This window comes from Rattus norvegicus, chromosome 6 (genome assembly GCF_021556685.1).
Source record: "Rattus norvegicus strain SHRSP/BbbUtx chromosome 6, alternate assembly SHRSP_T2T, whole genome shotgun sequence".
NCBI classification, from domain to species: Eukaryota; Metazoa; Chordata; class Mammalia; order Rodentia; family Muridae; genus Rattus; species Rattus norvegicus.
In genome coordinates, this window is record NC_141539.1 from 94,402,600 (window position 1) to 94,424,979 (window position 22,380).

A 22,380-nucleotide genomic window follows, 5' to 3' on the forward strand; every position below is an offset into this window, starting at 1 on the left:
TTCTTGGCTCAGCTCTGTACCAGTGCAAAATAGAAGATCAAGTGAAACAGGCAGAGTTCTAACCAGAGTCTGGAATATACAAGTATGAATGATCAATAAGAAACAAAAGCTCTTAACATCATGGGTCATTAAAGGAAAACAAAGCACAGCAAGAAGCAACTGTGTACTCAACAACACAGTGGAGGTGCGAACCAGACACATGCGTAAACACAGACGAAAACACAGGAAACACAGGCGATCACATACAATGTCCTGACAATGTTTAGCGGAGTCCTGACAACTCCTCAGGTAACTGAACATGTACCTAAACCTTCCATCCAGTCATTCTGAGCCAACCATATCAATACATTTAAAAATGACTGATATAAGCATCATAGATCAATCTCAAAAGCACATTCAATGGAAGGGTCTGAAATGAAGACAGCAAATTTCAATTCACATCTGAAAAGGGAACTCTAGTCTGGAGGGAGAGATCAGGACAGTGCCTTTGGAGGTGGAACACAGCTTTACTAGAGGGACACAAAGGATCTTTCTGGAGTGTGGTAAAAAGATGTATGGGTCTTGCTAGGCTTGGTGGCACATGATTTTAATCTTAGCATTTGGGAGGCAGAAACAGGCAAATCCCAATGAGTTTGAGGCCAGCTTGGTCTGTAAAATAGAATTCTTGGACAGCCAGGGATACACAGAACACTCTGTCTCAAAAACAAAACAAAACAAAAAACCAACAAGAAAGATGTACATGCCAGTGTTTAGTAGAAAAACAAAAAAAGAAAGAAACCACTCCGGCTAAGGAGGTCAGATCTTGCCACACCCTTCATATAAACTATTTCAAATTACTTCATCTTGCTAAGTTTTCATTTCCTTATCGTAAAGTAGGCATAAATTATGTTATATCCCCAGTAGTACAAAGAAATGGTGCTGCAAGGATGAGATGGGAAGGACGCTGCACCAGGGGCAATAGCTGGCCAGTGGTGGGTACTAGCAGCACAGACCTGCTGTGATGAAATACTCTTTCTCTGTGACGAGGAGTCCTTAACGCACCAAAGGTCCAGATATTCTCAGAAGGAAAGGAACGGCACAAATACTATTCCACAAATACTATCTACTGTGAGAGCATCCACGATTTCTCTGTTACATACTGGGATATGAAAGGAGAAAAGTGGGAAATGCGGCTGCAGTAGGCAAGTCTGTATGTGGCTATGTATAACCCAGCACGTCCTACTGTGGAGACTCTGGGAAAGTTGGCCAGCTATGCTAGCTTGTCTCAATAAATAGAGCAGAGAGCAACTCCAGAAGACACACTAGATGCCAACTCTGGGATGCATATGCACGTGAACCTGCACACACATGTATCATACACATATAAACATGCAGACACACCAGCACAGGCTCCACAGACAAATGTAAAAGCACATAGGTATATAAAGATAATTTATCATGTGACACACACAGATGATACAAATAACACAATGTATTTAAATAATTAAACTACTTTAGGCTACTTATTTAATAATTATCCTACAGAGAAAAACAGAGGGAAACAACTGAAATAAAGCTAACAATGGAAGGATTTGAATTAGGAGCTAAGAATGTGTGCATAGACTACACAGTGAGAATATTTTTAAGACGTGACATCCAGGTCAGACCTAAGTTGCACGGGTTGGACATATTCCTTGCGGAATCTTTTCAGATCTGCGCTGATTGGCTGCTCGCCTTTCTCTAGCGCCAGTTTGTCGGCCTCAGTAGGCTCTGGATCTGGAATTTCAAACCTAGGAATAAAATCAGAAGAAGAGAAATCTGTTCATACATAAATGAAAGAGACTTTGCAACTTTGTGGTTCGGTAATCCTTTCTCTATGATTGTTGAGAAAGCTGTTTACCCTCCTTAAGAAACTACGTACATGAGGAAAGAGTCTTTGGCTGTTTGGTACCAAGATATGTAGACTTTTCTTTTAATTACTTATTTTATTGTTGTTACTTCTCTCTCTCTGTGTGTGTATGTACTGTGTATGTGTACTATATGTGTACCGTGTCTGTGTACTGTGTGTGTGTACTGTATGTGTACTGTGCATGTGTACTGTGTGTGTGTACAGCCACAGAGGCCAGAGGTATTGGAGTAGGAGTTTCAGGCAATATGGGTACAGGGAACTAAACTTGGATTCTAGAAGAGCAGTTATGTGCTCTTAACCTCTGAGACATCTTTCTAGGCCCTGTATTCCTTTTTTTTTTTTATAGTTTAATGTATTTTTGTAAATGTTTTCTTTTTTTTTTTAATTTATTTATTATATATAAGTACACTGTAGTTGTTTTCAGACACACCAGAAGAGGGCATCAGATCTCATTACAGATGGTTGTGAGCCACCATGTGGTTGCTGGGATTTGAACTCAGGACCTCTGGAAGAGCAGTCAGTGCTCTTAACCGCTGAGCCATCTCTCCAGCCCCTGTATTCTTATTTTTATTCTCAAAGAAGTTTTATAGGTAGCACTGATCAGTACAGCAAAGGTTCACATTTTACATTTTAAACTGTAAGGCATTTAAATACGACTTAAAATACAGTAAAAATTTCAATTCAAACCTTAATATTTATAAATTAATAATTTAGAAATTGTTAATTTTAGGGTCAACAATACATGCGTTTTAAAAATAAGAAACTATCTTTTAGAACAGAAGTTCTCAACCCATGGATTGTGACCCCTTTGGCAAACCTCCGTCTTACCTTGTGATCCATAACAGAAGCAAAATCAGTTATGAAACAGCAGCAAAAGTCATTTTATGGCTGGGAGGGGTCACCACACCGTGAGAAACTTTACTAATGGGTCCCAGCATTAGGAATGTTGAGGACCACTAATTCAGAGATGCATATAAAAATATTTAGATAGAATCTGTGGCCTAGACTCTACTTTAGAAAAACCCTGGGCAGGATGACTGACCACAGAGAACAGGAGACAAGTCAGTGACTATGGAGCTGGGTGACAGACAAAGTCTAATTTCTTCCATCCTTGTACATAAAGTTAAAGGGAAAGATGCACCTTTAAGGAACAAATAAACTTTATTAAAATAAACAGCCTTTATCCTTTAAGCTTGTTTTTCCTGTTTCCCACTGAAGAGCTCTCCTCAGCGAAGGCTAGGCAAGCCCGCTGAAGAGAACAGTAGTTTTGTTGGTGTAAGTCTTGAGTGTTATAGGAACTTTGCAAAGTACACAGATGTTAAGTGAAACATGTCTTTCTTACCGTTCTATCAGCAAGCTTAGCAATTCCTGTGGCTTACAAAATGAACGATACGTAGTAAGGAAAGTACGAACAAAATTGGGATCTGAAAAAGTTGAGGAAAGAATAGAGTCGTGTTTAATTTATCCATGTTAAATAAATCGAAGTTCCACACTTTCCTTATTGTCCCTTTGTGTTTTAACTTTGGCTCCTTCCACTGTAGCTTTTTCCTGACAGATTAGTATTTCTTTCTCCCACTCCCCTGCCTCCCGCCCGTAATGTGGACAAGAACTTACATAGCCCAGGCTGGCTTAAAAAAATCACTATGTAGCCAAGAATAGCCTTGAACTCCTTATCTCCACTCTACTTCTCTAGTTGAAAATCCACTTCTTAATAAATGAGAGTAGGGATCATTTTCAAATTTAATTTTACAAATAAACATTTTTACAAGCATTTATTGTCACTGGAATTAATGACACACTTTGGAAATATTAATCATTATTTTTTCTTTTGTGGTGCCCTCCCCCACCCCCCACCCCATCAACTCCGAAGAGTTCTTTGCCATGGATCCTAGTCTCTAGGTGTGCACTTACTAGTCTCACGTACCTGCATACATGTGATATGTTAGCCTTTCGATCAGTTTCACCACGGTGCCTCCTTTAATAATGGGGATTCCACTTCTGCTTTGCAAGTTGTCTTCAAAAACTATGTTCTCCTCCGAGTCTGTCACCACGAAGCGGTACACGTCTGGCCGCGGTAGCCGCAGGGGCTGCTCGTTCTCCTCTTTCAGTAACACAGAGTCCAGCATTCTATCTAGAGTGCTCCGATAGTGAAGGGAGATAAGGGCTGCCATCCAGTTGTTTTTCTCTTCAGCCGACTTGGCAGCAAATATTACACTGTTTTCATCTTTGGATACTAATTCAAAAGCATGTTTGTATTCACAAGCGTCTTCTTTATCACAGATTTGAATTTTCCTCATGACAAACTTCTCTTTTAACCTGTATTCTGCACTACTATACCCTGGAAGTCGAGTCTGGCAATGATTGGGTTTACAGCTGATCATTAAGCCATCGAAGAGGAAAATATGCCTTTCATGCTTAGCACCAATTCTGGTCAATGGTCCTTCCATTATGAACTCATTACAACACTGTCCAATATCTTTGCCTTCCCACCCATCAATGTTTTTCTGAATTTCATTCATTTTTTTGATAGCCAGGTGCTTGCTTCTTAATTGACGATTGTAAAAAAGGCAAACAGGATCCCTTAAATAAATAAATAAATAAATAAATAAATAAATAAATAAAAGAATTTGAAAAGCAAGGTAAATTTTGCTTATTTGGTGATAATGATTATGTAATCCCAAAACAAATAACAAAAGTACTAAGCTGAGTTGAGGTACAGTTCAATGACTGAGCCCATACTCAGCAGTAAAAAGCCCTGGGTCTGAACACTCAGTGTTCAAAAGCTTAAATAATGAAGTATTAAACTATTTTAATTAAACTAACAATTATTTTCTTCTAGCCCTTCCCCTCAATAGCAACTAGTTCAATTTTACTACTATCAGAGTAACCATTACAGCTGAGTATTTTATTCCTAGAGCCATAAGAACTAAAATTATAAAATAATTTTCACATTGTTTACAGAAAGTTATATAAAATTTCACTAACTATATATTTAAATTTACAAACTATAACCTAACAATGTAACAATGGTAATTTGGTGATTTTCTGACTAAAACAGATCACAAAAGGACAAACATAACTTTCGAGAATGTGGTACCCTTCTAACTCACACCTGGGAGCCGTGGTGGTATCACACACAGTGAAGGAAGCATAGGTCTAGCCTTACCCTGGCCGGCGCCTTGGCGAGTGCTGCTTGTAAATCCGGTCCATGCTGCCTTGGAGGTTCATGAGGGCAGTGATAGCCTGATTCAAACACTCTCGGTCTTCCTGTTCTTCGCTACATGCTTTCAACTGCTAAGGGACAGGTAAAATGACATCCTTTGGTTCTAGTCTCAACTTCTTTGTAATTAAAGTGGAAACAGATATTTAAAACTTAAATGTATTGAACGCTGCAGTTTGAATATGCAATGTCTCCTGTAGGCTCCTGTGCCTGCACCCTTTGTAGCACTGTTTGAGAAGGCTGCAGAAAGGGTCAGGAGGCGGAGCTTCCCACTGGGGCACATCTGAAGGTTTTGTGGCCTGGCCTTACTTCCAGTCCTTTGCTCCCTGATTGACGATGCTGCCATGCTTTCCCCCACAGTGACGGACTGTTTCCCTTCCTCGACTGTAAACCAAAGTACTCCTTCCTCACTAACTTTGCTTCTTGTCAGATGTTTGGACATAGCGAAAAGACTAATATAGCTAATAAAGACAACTGTAACATTGTATACTTACTATACCATCTGACTCCTTAAAACCAGCCTTCTTCTAACAAATCCAACGAGACATAAAGTACTGTCAGCATAACAATCAATAAGGAAGGTAACTGTGAAAATGATTTAGGAACTTTGCATCATACAAAATAAAGTATACAAGCATGGTATTTAAAAGTTACTTTAGGGCCAGCAAGATGGTCAGTTAGCTAAAGTGCTTGCTAGGCAAACCTAATGACTTGAGTTCAGTATGTAGAACCCACATAAAGGTAGAACGAGAACCAGCTCCAGAGTCTGCCCTCTGCCCTCCACGTGTGCCCCCTGGTGCCCGCACCCCTCCTCAACAGTATACACACACAATTGCAAAGAAACATTTTTTTTCTTGGTTGTTCAAGACAGGGTTTCTCTGTGTAACAGAGTCCTGGCTGTCCTGGACTGGCTTTGTAGACGAGGCTGGCCTCGAACTCACAGAGATCCACCTGCTTCTGCCTCCTGAGTGCTAGGATTGAAGGTGCTTGCCACCAGGCCCAGCTTAAAAAGTTTTTTTTTAAGTTAATTTTATTCACTAATATGAAGACATACAATAGAATAAACTCCTAGTACATACTCTCTGTTAAATACTTCTCTAGTAATTTCAGAATAAACACATTTTAACACTTCAGTGCATCAAAAGCTGTGTGTAACCAAACACTATAAAGGGTCTTATTGATCTATTTTTAATTTTTACATTATTGTATGTGTATGGGTGCTTAGTCTACATACATAGCTACATGCCAAGTGTACCTGGTGCACACTGAGGCCAGAAGGGGGCATCAGATCCTCTGGAACTCAAGTCCCAGGTTGTGAGTACATGTGGGTGGCGGCAATCAAGCCAGATCCTCTGCAAGAAGGTAACATTAAATTCAACCACTGCAGTATCAAGAAACCATAAAGGTTAATTTAAAATTTTTAAATAATCTTTGGAAATAAAAATTTACTATCTAACTTTTTAATCCTTCAAAATTTGGCTTTGTTTCGAATGCTGAAATTTTTCTTTAATATTTCTCTCAGAAGAAAAACCTTTCTCTTAGAAAGGAAAAAATTTTCTTTATAATAATTTATGTTAAATTATATGCCAATATTTTAATCTTTTTGATAGAGAGCAAAGTATTATAAAGATATTATACAGAAATTGTGTAGGTGCATATTTATACAACATCTATGCTGTATTATCACTTCAGAAAAATTTAAACACTCAAATTTATTTCATAATCTTAATCCAGAAATCTGTGGTAAAATTTATGTTTTCCTCATATTTCAAGGGGCTCGAAAGTAACTATTTGGATGTTGCTTGCAAACCTGATCCGGCACCTTTCATTTGTGTCCTATAAACTGTCCCCTACTTAGAACACATGAGATATCAGATTTTCCAAAGATACCTAAAAACATTTTGCCACCAAAAGATTAACAAGGAAAGTAATTAAATGGCTATATTAGGAGTAATGTACTGATGTTTAGATTACTAAATAAACACTGAAAAGATGACAAGTCAATGAAACACAGCGCGAATTTGAAAAGGGATCAGTATTTGCTTATTCTGAAGTTTTAGGTGAGGAACACCAGCAAAATTACTTACGTTGCTTATATTAAAGACTTTCCAGGCTGGGGAAATGGCCCAGTGGTTATGAGCATTTGCTGCTCTTCCAGGGGACCCAGGCTTGGTTTCCTAGCACCCATATGGCAGCTCCTAACTGTTTGTAACTCCAGTTCTAGGGGACTCAATATCCTCTCTTTCCTTTGTAGACAATACACTTAACATGGTGCACAGACATACATACAGGCAAACACACACACACATAAAAAGTAAACATTTAAAATGCTTTCTTACAAAAAAAATCATTTTGACTCTACATTAAAATATTTCAAGTGCTGGGTGTAGTTTGAGGCCAGCCTGGAGTATATAGTGAGTTCTAGAACATTCAGGGATATCAGGGATATATAGTAAGACAGTGTGTGTGTGTGTGTGTGTGTATCATATATATGATATTTTATGATATATATATGTATCAGATATACGATACACTGGATTTCACAGTTAGCATCACTCAGTGCTAATCACACATCTCCTATCACACATTAACCATAAACAGTGGCCATCACACACACACACACACACACACACACACACACGATATATACTAGATAAATAGATATAGATATATATCTTAATAAAGATGGATAATGATGACATAAAATGTCTATAGGCTTTTATTTTTTCTAAGATTAATTTATTATATATAAGTACATTGTAGCAGTCTTCAGACACACCAGAAGAGGGCTTCAGATTTCATTACAGATGGTTGTGAGCCACCATGTGGTTGCTGGGATTTGAACTCAGGACCTCTGGAAGAGCAGTCAGTGCTCTTAACCGCTGAGCCATCTCTCCAGCCCTAGGCTTTCATTTTTATTGATTACAACCTTCAATAAGTAGCAGCAGTGAAATTCTACCAAAACCTTATATTCAGTTATAAAGCTACTAAACTTCCTTCTCTCTGAGCCTATTAAAACAAAACCCTTCTCATGTTGTCTTTAAATAGTCATATAATAATTCCAAGTTTGTCAAGTAGAAAAAAATCAGGAGAGTTAGAATTTCCCATGGCCATGGTTATGTGCTATAATCCCAGTCCAATAACTTGCTGTTTCTTTGATTTTCAGCATTAAGATAAATGGAGAGATGTTTGTGGCTCCGGGGATGGAACTCAGAGCTTTGTGTATCTAGATAAGCTTTGGACCACTGAGGTCCATGCATAGTCAGTAGTGAGACTTAAAAACCAACATAACAAGTATCTAGGCTGCTTCTCTACAGGTACTTGAAAGGCTACACAGCCTGAGCTGACACAGAAGTCACTACGGTGAACCAGCTCAGCGAGTCAAGTCTCCACAGCCTTTCTGCAACACTAGCCTCTGGCCTCCTCACCCAACTGGTGAATTTAGCCTCTGATACACCATGAAATGCATTGTATTGTTGAAGCTGTTTTTCAAATAATCCCTTTCCTCTTATATTTTTTCTTTTGAAACAATGCTAAATCTATAGAATACTTGTAAAAATGACAAAAGGAATTCCTATATACTCAAGTTACTAATTCTTAAAAAATATTATTTATTTTATGTATATAAGTAGCTGTCTTCAGACACACCAGAAGAGGGCATTGGATCCGATTATGGATGGTTGTGAGCCATCATGTGGTTGCTGGGAAATGAACTCAGAACCTTTGGAAGAACAGTCAATGCTCTTAACCACTGAGCCATCTCTCCAGTCCTAAGTTACTAATTTTTAATATATTGCCTCATATTCTACTTATGTGCACTCCATCCCCCAATCCTACCGATTCCACTTCTTACAGAGGAGAGAAAACCATTGCTGAATGGCTTTAAAGTTATATTTAGAATATTCTTATACCATAAGTCACTCTCAAAGTGGAGGACAACCTGTAGAGTCGGTTCTCTTTTCACCATGGTTTAACCTTCAATTCCTAGGGTACAAGAGCTTTACAAGGCTCTGTAACTCTTTAGCTTACCTTGTCAAACCTATAGTGTTGTCTTCACCATAAATGAGATGAAGAGTTACTCACGAGCTGTCACAGGATTTTTTTTTTTTTTTGCCAGTAATGTTGACATATCCCTTTGTTCTTACAGTTAATCTTATGACTGTCAACAACTGTGGGCTTGCTGGTGGAATGCCAACTCCTAACTTCCCAATGGTATGTAAGTATGTATGTATGTATGTATGTATGTATGTATGCATGCATGTATATGCACATGTACACACACACACACACACACACACACATCTCTCTTAGATTGCTGGTTTTTTGGAAGGTCTTCTTTAGGAAGACTTACTGTTATGACCTGAGAATATACATTTAAAGTTGTGGGGTAGGGACAATGACATTCTTTGGTCTTAAATGCACAGAATTATGGTGGGAAGTGTTTATTTTTATATAGTGGGTATATTTTTAAATCATTTAATCTTTTTTTTTGGTCCATATACTTTTTTATTTAATTTATTTTAAAATTTAATAACATTTTCACATTGTAAACTATACTGTTACAAGATTTCATGTTGTGTCAGCTTCTGAAGAACTCTGATTTTAAGCTTACTGTTACAATTTTGTTGTTGTCGTCATCGTCATCCTCGTTGTTGTTGTTTTTGGAGACAGTGTTTCTCTGTGTAGCAGACCTGGTTGTCCTGGAACTCATTTTGTAGACCAGGCTGGTCTTGAACTCACAGAGAGACCCACCTGCTCCCCAAGTGCTAGGATTGCAGGCATGTGCCACCACTATCCAGCTAGGACTCTTTTGTTTTTGTTTTTTTAAACTATCCATGTAAGCCTTTTTTTTTTTTTCAGTTACTACTGTACTTTATTGTGTTCAACCAAATCACCATGTTACAAAAATAGCAAGCTGCCATAATAAAAAATAAGGCTCCTCTATCCAGCACCAGATAGCATCATTTTACTTTCAAGCCTAGAAATTGCACACTTGTATATAAACCAACCGAAGATGAGGATTGAGAGTTCATCTTGGTGGATTTTTCCTTTGATGAATATGAAGTGTCCTTATCTTTTTTGATGACTTTTAATTGAAAATTGATTTTATTTGATATTAGAATGGCTACTCCAGCTTGCTTCTTCTGACCATTTGCTTGGAAAGTTGTTTTCCAGCCTTTCACTCTGAGGTAGTGTCTGTCTTTGTCTCTGAGGTGTGTTTCCTGTAGGCAGCAGAATGCAGGGTCCTCATTGCGTATCCAGTTTGTTAATCTATGTCTTTTTATTGGGGAGTTGAGGCCATTGATGTTGAGAGATATTAAGGAATAGTGATTATTGCTTCCTGTTATATTCATATTTAGATGTGAGGTTATGTTTGTGTGCTTTTCTTTTCTTTTTTAATTTAGAGAATACTTTATTAGTTTTTGTAATCAAACCCACGTAGATAAGACCTTACATATTTAATACAGTGTGTTACCCCTGTACAAATGGAAAAAATTTAAGTTCAACATTTCTAGACCAATATGGCTGTTAATTTCTGTACAGTGCCAACTCAACACAGTAAACGGGGATACTTTTTTCCAAAGTTGACAGCACAGGTAAAGTTTCAAAAAATTCAAATTATATATCTGTATATATATATTTATATTTATATAAAAAGACCAATAATAGCAGTGTGTTATGCATCAACAGCAGCAACAGCTTTTCCAGGTTCTGCAGTCATCTGAACAAAACTGTAGAGACATCCAGCACACTCCATTAAAAAAAAAAAAAAAAGTAAAAAAACAAAACCCGAGAAAACAGCACAGTTCTGTTACTCTTGTGTGGTACCTGGCACCATTTTTTTTTTTAAATTAGCTTCTGTGTGCTTTTCTTCTCTTTGTTTTGTTGCCAAGATGATTAGTTTCTTGCTTCTTCTAGGGTATAGCTTGCCTCCTTATGTTGGGCTTTACCCTTTATTATCCTTTGTAGTGCTGGATTTGTAGAAAGATATTGTGTAAATTTGGTTTTGTCATGGAATATCTTGGTTTCTCCATCTATGTTAATTGAGAGTTTTGCAGGATACAGTAACCTGGGCTGGCATTTGTGTTCTCTTAGGGTCTGTATGACATTTGTCCAGGATCTTCTGGCCTTCATAGTTTCTGGCGAAAAGTCTGGTGTGATTCTGATAGGTCTGCCTTTATATGTTACTTGACCTTTTTCCCTTACTGCTTTTAATATTCTTTCTTTATTTTGTGCGTTTGGTGTTTTGACTATTATGTGACGGGAGGTGTTTCTTTTCTGGTCCAATCTATTTGGAGTTCTGTAGGCTTCTTGTATGCCTATGGGTATCTCTTTTTTTAGGTTAGGGAAGTTTTCTTCTATGATTTTGTTGAAGATATTTACTGGTCCTTTGAGCTGGGAGTCTTCACTCTCTTCTATACCTATTATCCTTAGGTTTGATCTTCTCATTGAGTCCTGGATTTCCTGTATGTTTTGGACCAGTAGCTTTTTCTGCTTTACATTATCTTTGACAGTTGAGTCAATGATTTCTATGGAATCTTCTGCTCCCGAGATTCTCTCTTCCATCTCTTGTATTCTGTTGGTGAAGCTTGTATCTACAGCTCCTTGTCTTTTCTTTTGATTTTCTATGTCCAGGGTTGTTTCCATGTGTTCTTTCTTGATTGCTTCTATTTCCATTTTTAATTCCTTCAACTGTTTGATTGTGTTTTCCTGGAATTATTTTTTTTTTAAAGATTTATTTATTTATTATATAAGTACACTGTAGCTGTCTTCAGATACACCAGAAGAGGGCATCGGATCTCTTTACAGATGGTTGTGAGCCACCATGTGGTTGCTGGGAATTGAAGTCATGACCTCTGGAAGAGCAGTCGGGTGCTCTTAACCACTGAGCCATCTCTCCAGCCCATTCCTGGAATTCTTTCAGGGATTTTTGTGTCTCCTCTCTATGGGTTTCTACTTGTTTATTTATGTTTTCCTGGAATTCTTTCAGGCATTTTTGCAATTCCTCTCTGTAGGCTTTTACTTGTTCTCTAAGGGAGTTCTCCACGTCTTTCTTGAAATCCTCCAGCATCATGATCAAATACGATTTTGAAACTAGATCTTGCTTTTCTGGTGTGTTTGGATATTCCATGTTTATTTTGGTGGGAGAATTGGGCTCCGATGATGCCATGTAGTCTTGGTTTCTGTTGCTTGGGTTCCTGCACTTGCCTCTCGCCATCAGATTATCTCTAGTGTTACTTTGTTCTGCTATTTCTGACCGTGGCTAGACTGTCCTATAAGCCTATGTGTCAGGAGTGCTGTAGACCTGTTTTCCTGTTTTCTTTCAGCCAGTTATGGGGACAGAGTGTTCTGCTTTCGGGCGTGTAGTTTTTCCTCTCTACAGGTCTTCAGCTGTTCCTGTGGGCCTGTGTCTTGAGTTCACCAGGCAGGTTTCTTGCAGGGGAAAAGTTGGTCCTACCTGTGGTTCCAAGGCTCAAGTTTGCTCGTGGGGTACTGCCTAAGTCCTCTCCGTGGCGGCAGCAACCGGGAAGATCTGCGCCGCTCTTTCCGGGAGCCTCTGTGCACCAGGGTTCCAGATGACGTTTGGTGTTTTCCTCTGGCGTCTGAATGTGCGCAGAGTGCAGTCTCTTCTGGTTTCCCAGGCGTGTCTCTCATTTAATCTTAATAGAAAAAATACTTCCAAGTGCTATTCTTTAATCTGTCAATATTTTAGCATTAAATCTTAGAATAAGACTATTTTTTGTAGAATCAGAACATAGGTTAGCTCAACTTCAGAAGATTTTACAGTAGAGCTCTGTAACCATGGGCTCAGTCAGTAGAACCCTTGCTAGCATGCACAATGCCCAAGCTCAATCCTTGGCACAGACTAACTGGGCCTGGTGGCCACCAGCAATCCTAGCACTTGGGAGCGGGGGTAGAAGGATTGAGTTCATGGTCATTTTCATTCACATAGCGAGTCTGGGCCCAGCCTGGACTACATGAGACTTGGTCTCAACAAACACAAAACAACAAAGGCCTCTATTAATTCATCAAGAATGTGGTGATTTTATGATCTGTCTCAATAATGTCCTTTTAGGGAATCTCTCCTCTGTTACGGGATCTAGTTCATGTTTCACCAAGTTGATCTGTTGATGGCTTTCTTTAATCTGCAGTATCTTGGCCTTTGTTTACACAATTCTTCCAAAGCAACACAGACACAGAGATAAATTCCGATATAGTAAACATTCTTAAGAATTTTATTCTGACTTTCCTAGGCAAAGCTACATCTACATTATTTATCCTGCACTACCACTGCATTTTTGGAAAGTGTTTTCTTGGTTTTTAAAAGCAGAACACAAAGTGACAGGTGTCAAGGTGGCACTTCCCCTGCACTCTGCCCTGCGGACGGACGTCTTCTCTCCATCCTCCCTGCCTGCCTCTGCTTCCCTGCAGTTGGCCTCCCTAGCAGCTGGCGGCGTTCTGTTTCATGTCCCCTGTACTTTTTGTCATCTATTTTCCCCTTCTTTTCTTCCTGCCTTAAGGTCTCCTTTCCCCCTTTCAGGAGCCACTTTAATGATATATCCATGCCTCACCCCTGCATATATTAAAATTAATATTTAACATTGACATGTGAGAGAAAATATGGTACCTAAGTATGGGTTAGTAACTTCCAACTCTATTTTCCTATAAATATCATAATTTCACTTTTATTCATGGTTGAGGAAAGAATTATTGTGTGACTATATATGTATCACATTTTCTTATGTTTATATATGTATCACATTTTCTTATGTTTATCAACACATGTTTATTAAGCACTTATATGCTAATTATTTTGATATCCATGTTCTTTACTAAATTATAAAGTCCTTAAGCCTAGAGATACGTTTTTCCCATTTTATAATTTGTAGTATATATTTGTAGTATAATTTGGTTAAGTACCAATAGACAGTTGTCAAAAGTAATCAGGGCTGTGAGCGTATGATATTTAAATTGTGTTTATATAATAACTGAATATTTTACTTCTCTGTGCTGTGCATGCCCTTTTTTTTGCTTGCTCAGTGCGATGTGCACTGTCATAACTCGCATGTGCGGGCGAGGCAAAGTGCACAGGAAAGTTAGGTCATTTGTCCAGTGTGGACAGCAAACTAACTCAAGCCCAGGAGCTCTAACTTAAAATGTGTTCTTTGCCATGACACGATGCTGCCTCTCTACACTGAGAGCAGCCTGAACTATACAAAACATTGGTCCATGCCTGAGTCTGGTGATAAGTTAAAACAAACCAACAAACAGTCCACACTCACACGCAGTGGGTGGCGCTCCTCCTCACCTCGGCGCTAATGAGCCGATGCCTGGGTAGCTGCAGCTCATCAAACGCCGCACTGTGCTGCACTTGGTTCTGTTACCTGATGAACTAGGTGGAGGGAGTTCATTCGGGTATCAAACTAGAAGGTTAAAACTATCACCTAAGGAAACTCTGTACTAGTTAATCTTTCTCAGTGAATCTCAGCAAGTCATTAATAGGGTATCTTAATAGTAAGCTTTATAGACCTCTTGAAAAGAACTTTTATTCTATTGAAAAATTTCAAGGAAAAGTCCAAGGACTAAAAGCATGTTATCGGACTTTGAATAAATCGTATCTGAAATGACTCATCCGAGAAGAGGGAACATCAGCTGAAAAGCACCTCTGTCTGTCAGACTGGCCTAAAGGCAATTCTGTGGGACATTCTCACGACTGGTGATTGCGGAGCTAGGGCTCAGCCTACTGTGGGTGGTGCCATCTTGGAGCAGGCTGAGCAAGACCCAGGGAGCAAGCCAGTGCACTAACTCCTCTGTGGCCTCCACTTCAGTTCCTGCTGTAAGCGCCTGCCCTAATCCTCTCAGTCATGAACTGCTATCAGAAAATGCAGAATAAAATAAACCCCTTCCTCCCCAAGTTGCTTTTTGGTCAGTGTTTTATCGCCACAATAGAAATCTAACTAAAACAATATCCTTTATAATAAAGGATATACATGTTGAACAGTGGTGTATGAAGGTGCGTATGAGCACACCTTTAATCTCAGCACTAGGGAGGCAGAGGCCAGTGGATCCCTGAGTTCCAGGATAGCCTGGTCTACAGAATGAGTTCTGGGACAGCCAGGAATGCATAGAGAAACCCTGTCTTGAAACAAAATTTTATTATTTATCTATTTATTAATAATTAATATTGAATTATGTTTATATAAATTTGATTATAGTAATTATAAAGTTATTTATATTTTTTTTCTTTTCTTTTTTTTCGGAGCTGGGGACCGAACCCAGGGCCTTGCGCTTGCTAGGCAAGCGCTCTACCACTGAGCTAAATCCCCAACCCCAAGTTATTTATAAATTAAGAAGTGAACTTTTTGCATAAAGACTAAAGTATATATTAAGAAAAAATCTAAAATCTAGTCTTAAAAAACTATTTAAAGTACCTAAAATTGGTACTGAAGTGATGGTTTAGCCATTGAGAGCAAGGCAAAGGCCAATCTGACAGAGGTGTTTTTTCAGCTGACTCTCCCTCTTCCCAGATGACTCACTCAAATATGATTTATTTAAACAGTTTATCCTTTTCTGGTTGGCAGTGTTTTGCGGTTTGAAATCATAGATGATAAATACTCTTTTGAAACATCTTGTTACATTTATGCATTTATTCTGTGTGTATGTGAGAGGGGCCACAGCATGTGTGTGGAGGGGAGGAGGAACCTGCACAGGGTAAGGGGATCAAACGCAGATCGTCTGGTGTGACGGCAGCACCTTTACCCTTTCATATCTCTTCATATTCACATGTGGCAGCGGTTCTCAACCTTCTTAACGCCGTGACCCTTTAATACAGTTCCTCCTGTTATGTGACCCCAACCATAACAACTTTATTACTACTTCATAACTGTAATTTTGCTATGATTGTAAATAGTATTGCAATATCTTTGTTTTCTAACAGTCTTAGGTGACCTCTGTGAAAGGGCAGTTCAATCCTCAAAGGGGTTCACAACCTCCTGGCGGAGAGCCACTACTTTAGAGTGCATATTTATGCATAAAAATGTCATAGTGTGCACGTTTTCAAATTTTGTAATGTCAAACTATTCTCCAAAGCTGGTTGTATGGTTTCCAGTATTATAACAGGATGTGTGTTAGTTCATGTGGCCTTTTCTGCCTGATCTTAGACTTTTAAATCTAATGCATGGGTATGGTTGTGATCTTAATGTGCATTTTCTGATTACTACTGAGTTTGAATGTGCGGTCACTGGCCTTTGAATAACCTTTCCTGTGAGTCCTTCCGCTCTCTTGAGATTTGAAGCTTTCTCTTTCTGCGACTTCTCCCATCCTGTGTTCCTACTTGTCCTTACTGTCGCTGTGTGTCTATAACTGCAGATCCTGAGCTTGCAGCGTCATTAATCAGACACGGAAGCCATTCTGTTGGCCATTCGTGGATGCTTTACAACACTTCACCAGAAAGAGCTCTCCTCATGTCTAGTACCTTGGGCAGGTCTCTGCTCCCATTAACAGCAGACCTAGTTAAAGCAGGAGAGAAGATGGAGCTTCTCTGGCAACCACCATTCTCACTCCCCCTCAGTCCTTGGGGACCCAGACCCGCCATGAGCACCTTACCCATCTCACTCCTCCTCAGTCCCCAGGGACCCAGGCGCCTGACTTTTCCTTTTGGGAATACAATTCCAGTACACCTAGCTCAGTGACATTTTCTTCCCCATTTTTTTTTTTTTTTATTGCTCTTCAAGTAAAGCAGCTTTCTGCTTTCTAACCATTCTGTATCTGCCTTTAGGGCCCCAAATTAGTGGTTTCAATTGCCTGCTTAGACTTTGTCCATTGACTCCACAGTTAATAATTCTGGAATAACAGCTATACTACTCCCACAGTTGTCTTGTAGACATCTAGGCAAAGAATTTGCTTGGTAGCTTCTAAAGAACATGTATTTCAAGATCCCATTAAATGCCTGACGTTCATAATTTTTTTGTGCACAAATAGTTAAACAACCTAATGATATCCGTTTCATCCTGAAGACTAAGACTCAGGTACACATGAGAAGGGCTGCGGGCTTCATAAAGAGCCTGGACGCTTATTTGGATTCCGACAAAGGTAAAGTCTTAGCGATGCTACCGTTAGTTTACAGTTGTCCCCTGTTTTGTAACATGGTAACGTCCTCATTTCCTGCCCACATTGCTACAGTGCATCTAACAAAGAGCAAGACAAGTCTGACCATGACGACCTGACCCACTGTGACACCACTTCTGTTACAATTATCACTAAAGCTCCTTGGCCAATGTGATTAGGACTCGGGGCCAGTCAGGAAATGAAAACAGAGAACCACTGTTTATGCTGTGCATATAGAGCACAAGTGTAATCTCAGCTCTTCGAAGATATCCTCAGCTACAATGAGTTCAAGGCCAGTCTAGACAACATGAGATCCTGTTCTCAAAAAACAAGACCAATTTACTCATTCTTTATTCTTCCTCCCTCCCTCCTTCCTTCCATCCCTCTCTCTCCATCCTTCCCTGTCTTTCATGCACACACACAGAATCATGTTCACTTAGTCCATACTAAGAAATTAAGAATATTACATTTCATGAAGACTTCAAATTAATTTTCTCCAGGTCAGAGACAGGCTCAGACATTTAGAGTACTCGCTGTTCTTGCAAAAGACTAGTTCAGTCGCTAGCCAGTTCCTACAGTGCTACTGATGACCAGCTAGAACTCCAGTTCCAGGGACCTTCTTCTGGCCTCCCTCAGCACTAAGCACACATGCAGTATATAAACATATATGCAAGAAAACACTTACATGCATAAAAATAAAATTTAAAAATGATTTTAAGATAAAACCAGATGAAATTATAAAATTCTTATAAAAGATAGGTCGGTAGTCTAACAGGCAAAAATAACTATACTCTGTACGTTCAAAACAAAAGATAGGGGGCTGGGGATTTAGCTCAGTGGTAGAGCGCTTACCTAGGAAGCGCAAAGCCCTGGGTTCGGTCCCCAGCTCAAAAAAAAAAAAAAAAAAACAACAAAAAACAAAAAACAAAAAAACAAAAAAACAAAAGATAGGATATGAAAAGGGGAGAGGCCGGAGGGTCCTGCCTCTAACTTGGGCAGCACAGTTGATCCGGCCCTGGCGGCAGGAGTGTGGGTGAGCTGGGGAGAACCAGGCCTTGCCAGCTGTGGCACTGGGTAAGCTCACAGGGGCAGTGCTGGGGAGCTCACCCTGATGGTGTGGGTGCAGGAGAACTGGCAGGTGACCAACCCAGCTACCAGCCAGGCCCAGATCCAGGGCCGCTGGCCCAGTCCAGCATCTGCCCATCTATGAACTGCTGGAGTGTGTGAGGGACCATTCTTGACACAGGGCAATAATAGGACATCTCAGAGGAACCCTGGTAAGGATCCAGAATAATAGATTTCATGGCTCATTGCAATGAACATTTGAAAGTAAACATGTTAAGTCAAAAGGGTATACTGTATGACATGCTAATACACTGCAGCTTCCACAATGAGATTTATTATTATTATTATTATTATTATTATTATTATTATTATTATTATCATCTTTGGGGGAAGATTGCAAGGACAGAGGGTAGATAAAAAGAGATGGGGAAATGAGTGGGACTGGGATGCATGATGTGAAATTCATAAATAATAAAATGTAAAAAGAAAGAGGGGGCAGAGAAGTGTTGGGAACAGCCGGGGGAGCGGGAAGGGTGGAGGTGTGAATTTAATCAAGACACACTATTTACATGTATGAAATGGTCAAACAATATAAGACATTTAAAATAATTCTAAAATTAAATACTTTTTTCAAAGATTGGTACTGTGGCTCTCCAAAAATTAATTTTACCATGAAAACACTCTTCCATTAAGGTTGATAATTTAGCATCTATGTTACAAACTGACAAAAATAAATTTCCTCGTGTCTGTCTACGACATAATGTGTTGAGTGACAAAACCTGTAAGAGTTTCTCCAGGACCTGGGCGGGGCGTTTGAAAAGTTGATTAGCATGTGTCTGTCCTTCTGGGCTCTGTGCATCTGTTACCCAGCCAGGCAGCAGCCCAGGGCTTCACGTTATAACAAGCACTCCAGCACTGCGCTCTAGCTAGCCCAAGGACACTGTATTTTTATGAGTAAAAATATTAAGAATATTATCAGATAAAAAAACAGGCTTTAGGCTATTACTAGTCATCTAATGACCTTGTTCTAAGAAGCTTCTGTCTTACCTTTAATAATTCAAAGTAATGCCAACAATGATACACCGGCACCAGCATGAGGCGCGGAAGGACATATCGAACAGCCTCCTTAAAGCCGTCAGCAATGGACTGCAAAGCAAAAGACAGCACATCTCTGAAACGGGCATGGCAGCGGTGCCAAAGAGCAGCAGCTTTTGAATACCAGACACAGACATAGTGACAAGGGGTACTGGTCTTCCTAGTGGAGTGCTAGGACTTGTCTTCCCTCCCTGTCCCCTGCACATTCCTGATAAACAGACACACTTCTGCATCTGTTACACGATGAAGTAACTTTCACAATGTTGTTCACAGATTTTCTAACCATCTGGGTCTCCTCACACCCTAAAGGATTTTTTTTTTCTTTTTTTCGGAGCTGGGGACTGAACCCAGGGCCTTGCGCTTGCTAAGCAAGCACTCTACCACTGAGCTAAATCCCCAACCCCCCTAAAGGATTTTTTAAAAGCTATTTACTGTTAGTTGAGCTTGTCAAGGTAGCATACAGGTACAATCCCACCTGCTGGGAAGACAAGGAAGGACGGCTGCACACAACAGGCCATCCTGAGCTAAAGAGCTAGAACCTAGCCTAAAAAAGAAACAATAGCCGATAAATAAAAGGAAATATTATAAGTTCAAATAATTACATAGAATGTATTTAAGGATGTTGTCTACTATGTCTCTAAAAAGTATTTCCCCAGTGAGTAAATACATTTCATATTTAGTTTGTTTATAAGAAATATTTGGTCCATAACTCACCTGACACAGCTGACTGCTTACTAAGTGAGCAGCAGCAGCAGCCTGGGTGTCAGGAAGCCTGGCGTGGTTTCCCTTCAGCATTTGCTATGGTTTGTCTCTGGAACCCAACCCCATTTATTAGTTTTACCATTGGGCTACGAGGGCCCACCCTCAAGAACAGGGCTGGTAACCTGGTAAGGGCCTAAGGGAGTGCGCTGGCCCCTTCCAACACCTGCAGCACTGTAAATTAGACAAGGCCTTCATTAGCCAAAGGAGGAGCCTGGTCAGCCAAGGAGGAGCCTGGTCAGGCCATGCTCTGCCACAAGTCTGGAACCCTAGCCTCCAGGACAGTGAGACACAAATTTCACCCTTTTTTAGTTACCCAATTTGTAGTGTTTTGTTTCAGCTGCATACTGATCTGAGTCAGGCAGCTGAGTAATCTAGTTAGAACCAAGAGGCATTTTAAAGACATTCTACAAAGACCACCTACTCTATTAACTTACAGTGGAATGGCTACTTGAGTACATTCTAAAATTTTTGCACTACTAATTTTCAGTAGAAAGACTTTTCTGATAATGACAAGAGCTAATACTTACTGAATGTATAATATGTGCCAGACATTATAGTGCTTTATAATATATACTCTGTGTGTGCGTGTGCACGTGTGTGTGTGTGCGTGTGTGTGTGTGTGTGTGTGTATGCGCGTGTGTACTGCACACATGTCACATCATGCAGGAGGAGGTGAGAGGACAACTTGAGGAAGATGCTTTTCTCCGCCCACCCTAGGGGTCCTGGCGACTATACTCAGTTGTCACGATTGCTAGCAAGTGCTTTTACTCAATTGAGTTGGCTCACATCCTTTAGTTTGCTTAATAATCAGAAGGCACACACACACATACACACACTGATACAGGCTTTTTCTCTATAGATCTGGCTGTCCTAGAACTCACTATGTAGACCAGACTGGCCTTGAACTCAGAGAGATCGATATACCTGCGTTACTGGGATTACAGGTGTGTGCCACTATGCCTGGTTTTATATATTATTTCTATCCCCCTTGTAAAGATGAGTAAAATGACCATTAGAGACAGGTAATACAATTATTAATTGACCCAAACCACAAGTTCCGAGTCCAAAGCTTCTTTTGGGGCTGGAGAGATGGCTCAGTGGTTGGGAGCACTGACTGCTCTTCCGAAGGTCCTGAGTTCAATTCCCAGTAACCACATGGTGGTTCACAATCATCTGTAATGGGATCTAATGCCCTTTTCTGGTATGTGTGAAGACAGCTATAGTATACTTATATAAAATAAATATATTTTTTTAAAAAGCTTCTTTTCTTCTGTGGTGCTGGTAATCAAGTCCAGAGCCTGTATCTGACAGACATGTGTTCTACCACTGAGCTACATCCCCACGCCCCTGAGATCATTTCTTAACTTATACTGTACTCAGTTGCTTTTGATTTCTGCTGTTTTAAAGACAGGGTCTCATTATGCAGCCAACATTGGCCTCAAACTTCTCCCACCTCAGCTTCCTGTGTGCTGAGAATCCAGGAGTTGAAATCACCAAGCCTGATTTTACTACACAGTTCTACAATGTCTTTTGTTTTCTTTTTAATGACACACTACTTCAACTGAATGATACTTTAAAGTTAATACACTACAAATGACCTTGACCTAAAAACAAATGGTCTTCTCTAACTCTTAATTTCATGGTTACCTGGAGCAATAGCTTACAAAATCTGATCCTAGGGACTATGATGTAGAATTTTGCTAGGTATGCAGAAGGCACTGGGTCTCATCCTTAGAACCCTCTCACCACCCCCTTCTCAGATTCTATAGATTCAAATCTCACAGAAAAAGATGTCCCGGTGTTTATTAACTTTTTGTTTTATTTGTTTTGATTTTGACCAAGGAATTGAAACCAGGGCTTTTATACATGAGATTAAGTAAGGCTCTCCCACCACACTGCAAACACATCTCAGACTTCCTAATAAAAACAAAACAAGAGCTACACTCTCGGTGTGTTTTCGTGCCAGGTTCTTAGATGAAGGCTGCTGATGTTTACTTTATGGTTTATATGAACTATACTTGACATTTGAAATCATAGTCTGAAATAAACTTTTAAGAACTAAATGAAAAGTTTATTCTACATTGATATATTTCTGAGGATAGTACATTAGAAGTTAATGAAGGGTATTCACATTAATGCTGGCAAAGAGAAGGCAGTCATTCAGATTTAATGTTAGATCTGAGTCAGTTGTGGTTGTGCATACCCATAACCCTGGCTACTTAGGAGATCAAGATAGAAGGAG

At 39.7% G+C, this 22,380-nt stretch overlaps 1 protein-coding gene across 6 annotated transcripts in view; it reads right to left on the reverse strand.

Moving 5' to 3' along the window:
• Nucleotides 1-22,380, reverse strand: part of Sos2 (SOS Ras/Rho guanine nucleotide exchange factor 2) — a 113,109-nt gene that overhangs the window by 30,186 nt on the left and 60,543 nt on the right. For 3 of the 6 annotated variants that reach the window (NM_001135561.1, XM_087554905.1, XM_087554908.1), the window contains 5 exon segments: nt 1,647-1,769; nt 3,231-3,312; nt 3,813-4,468; nt 5,055-5,182; nt 19,329-19,427. In NM_001135561.1, the coding sequence (NP_001129033.1) occupies nt 1,647-1,769; nt 3,231-3,312; nt 3,813-4,468; nt 5,055-5,182; nt 19,329-19,427 (1,088 nt within the window). 6 annotated transcript variants of the gene reach the window in all.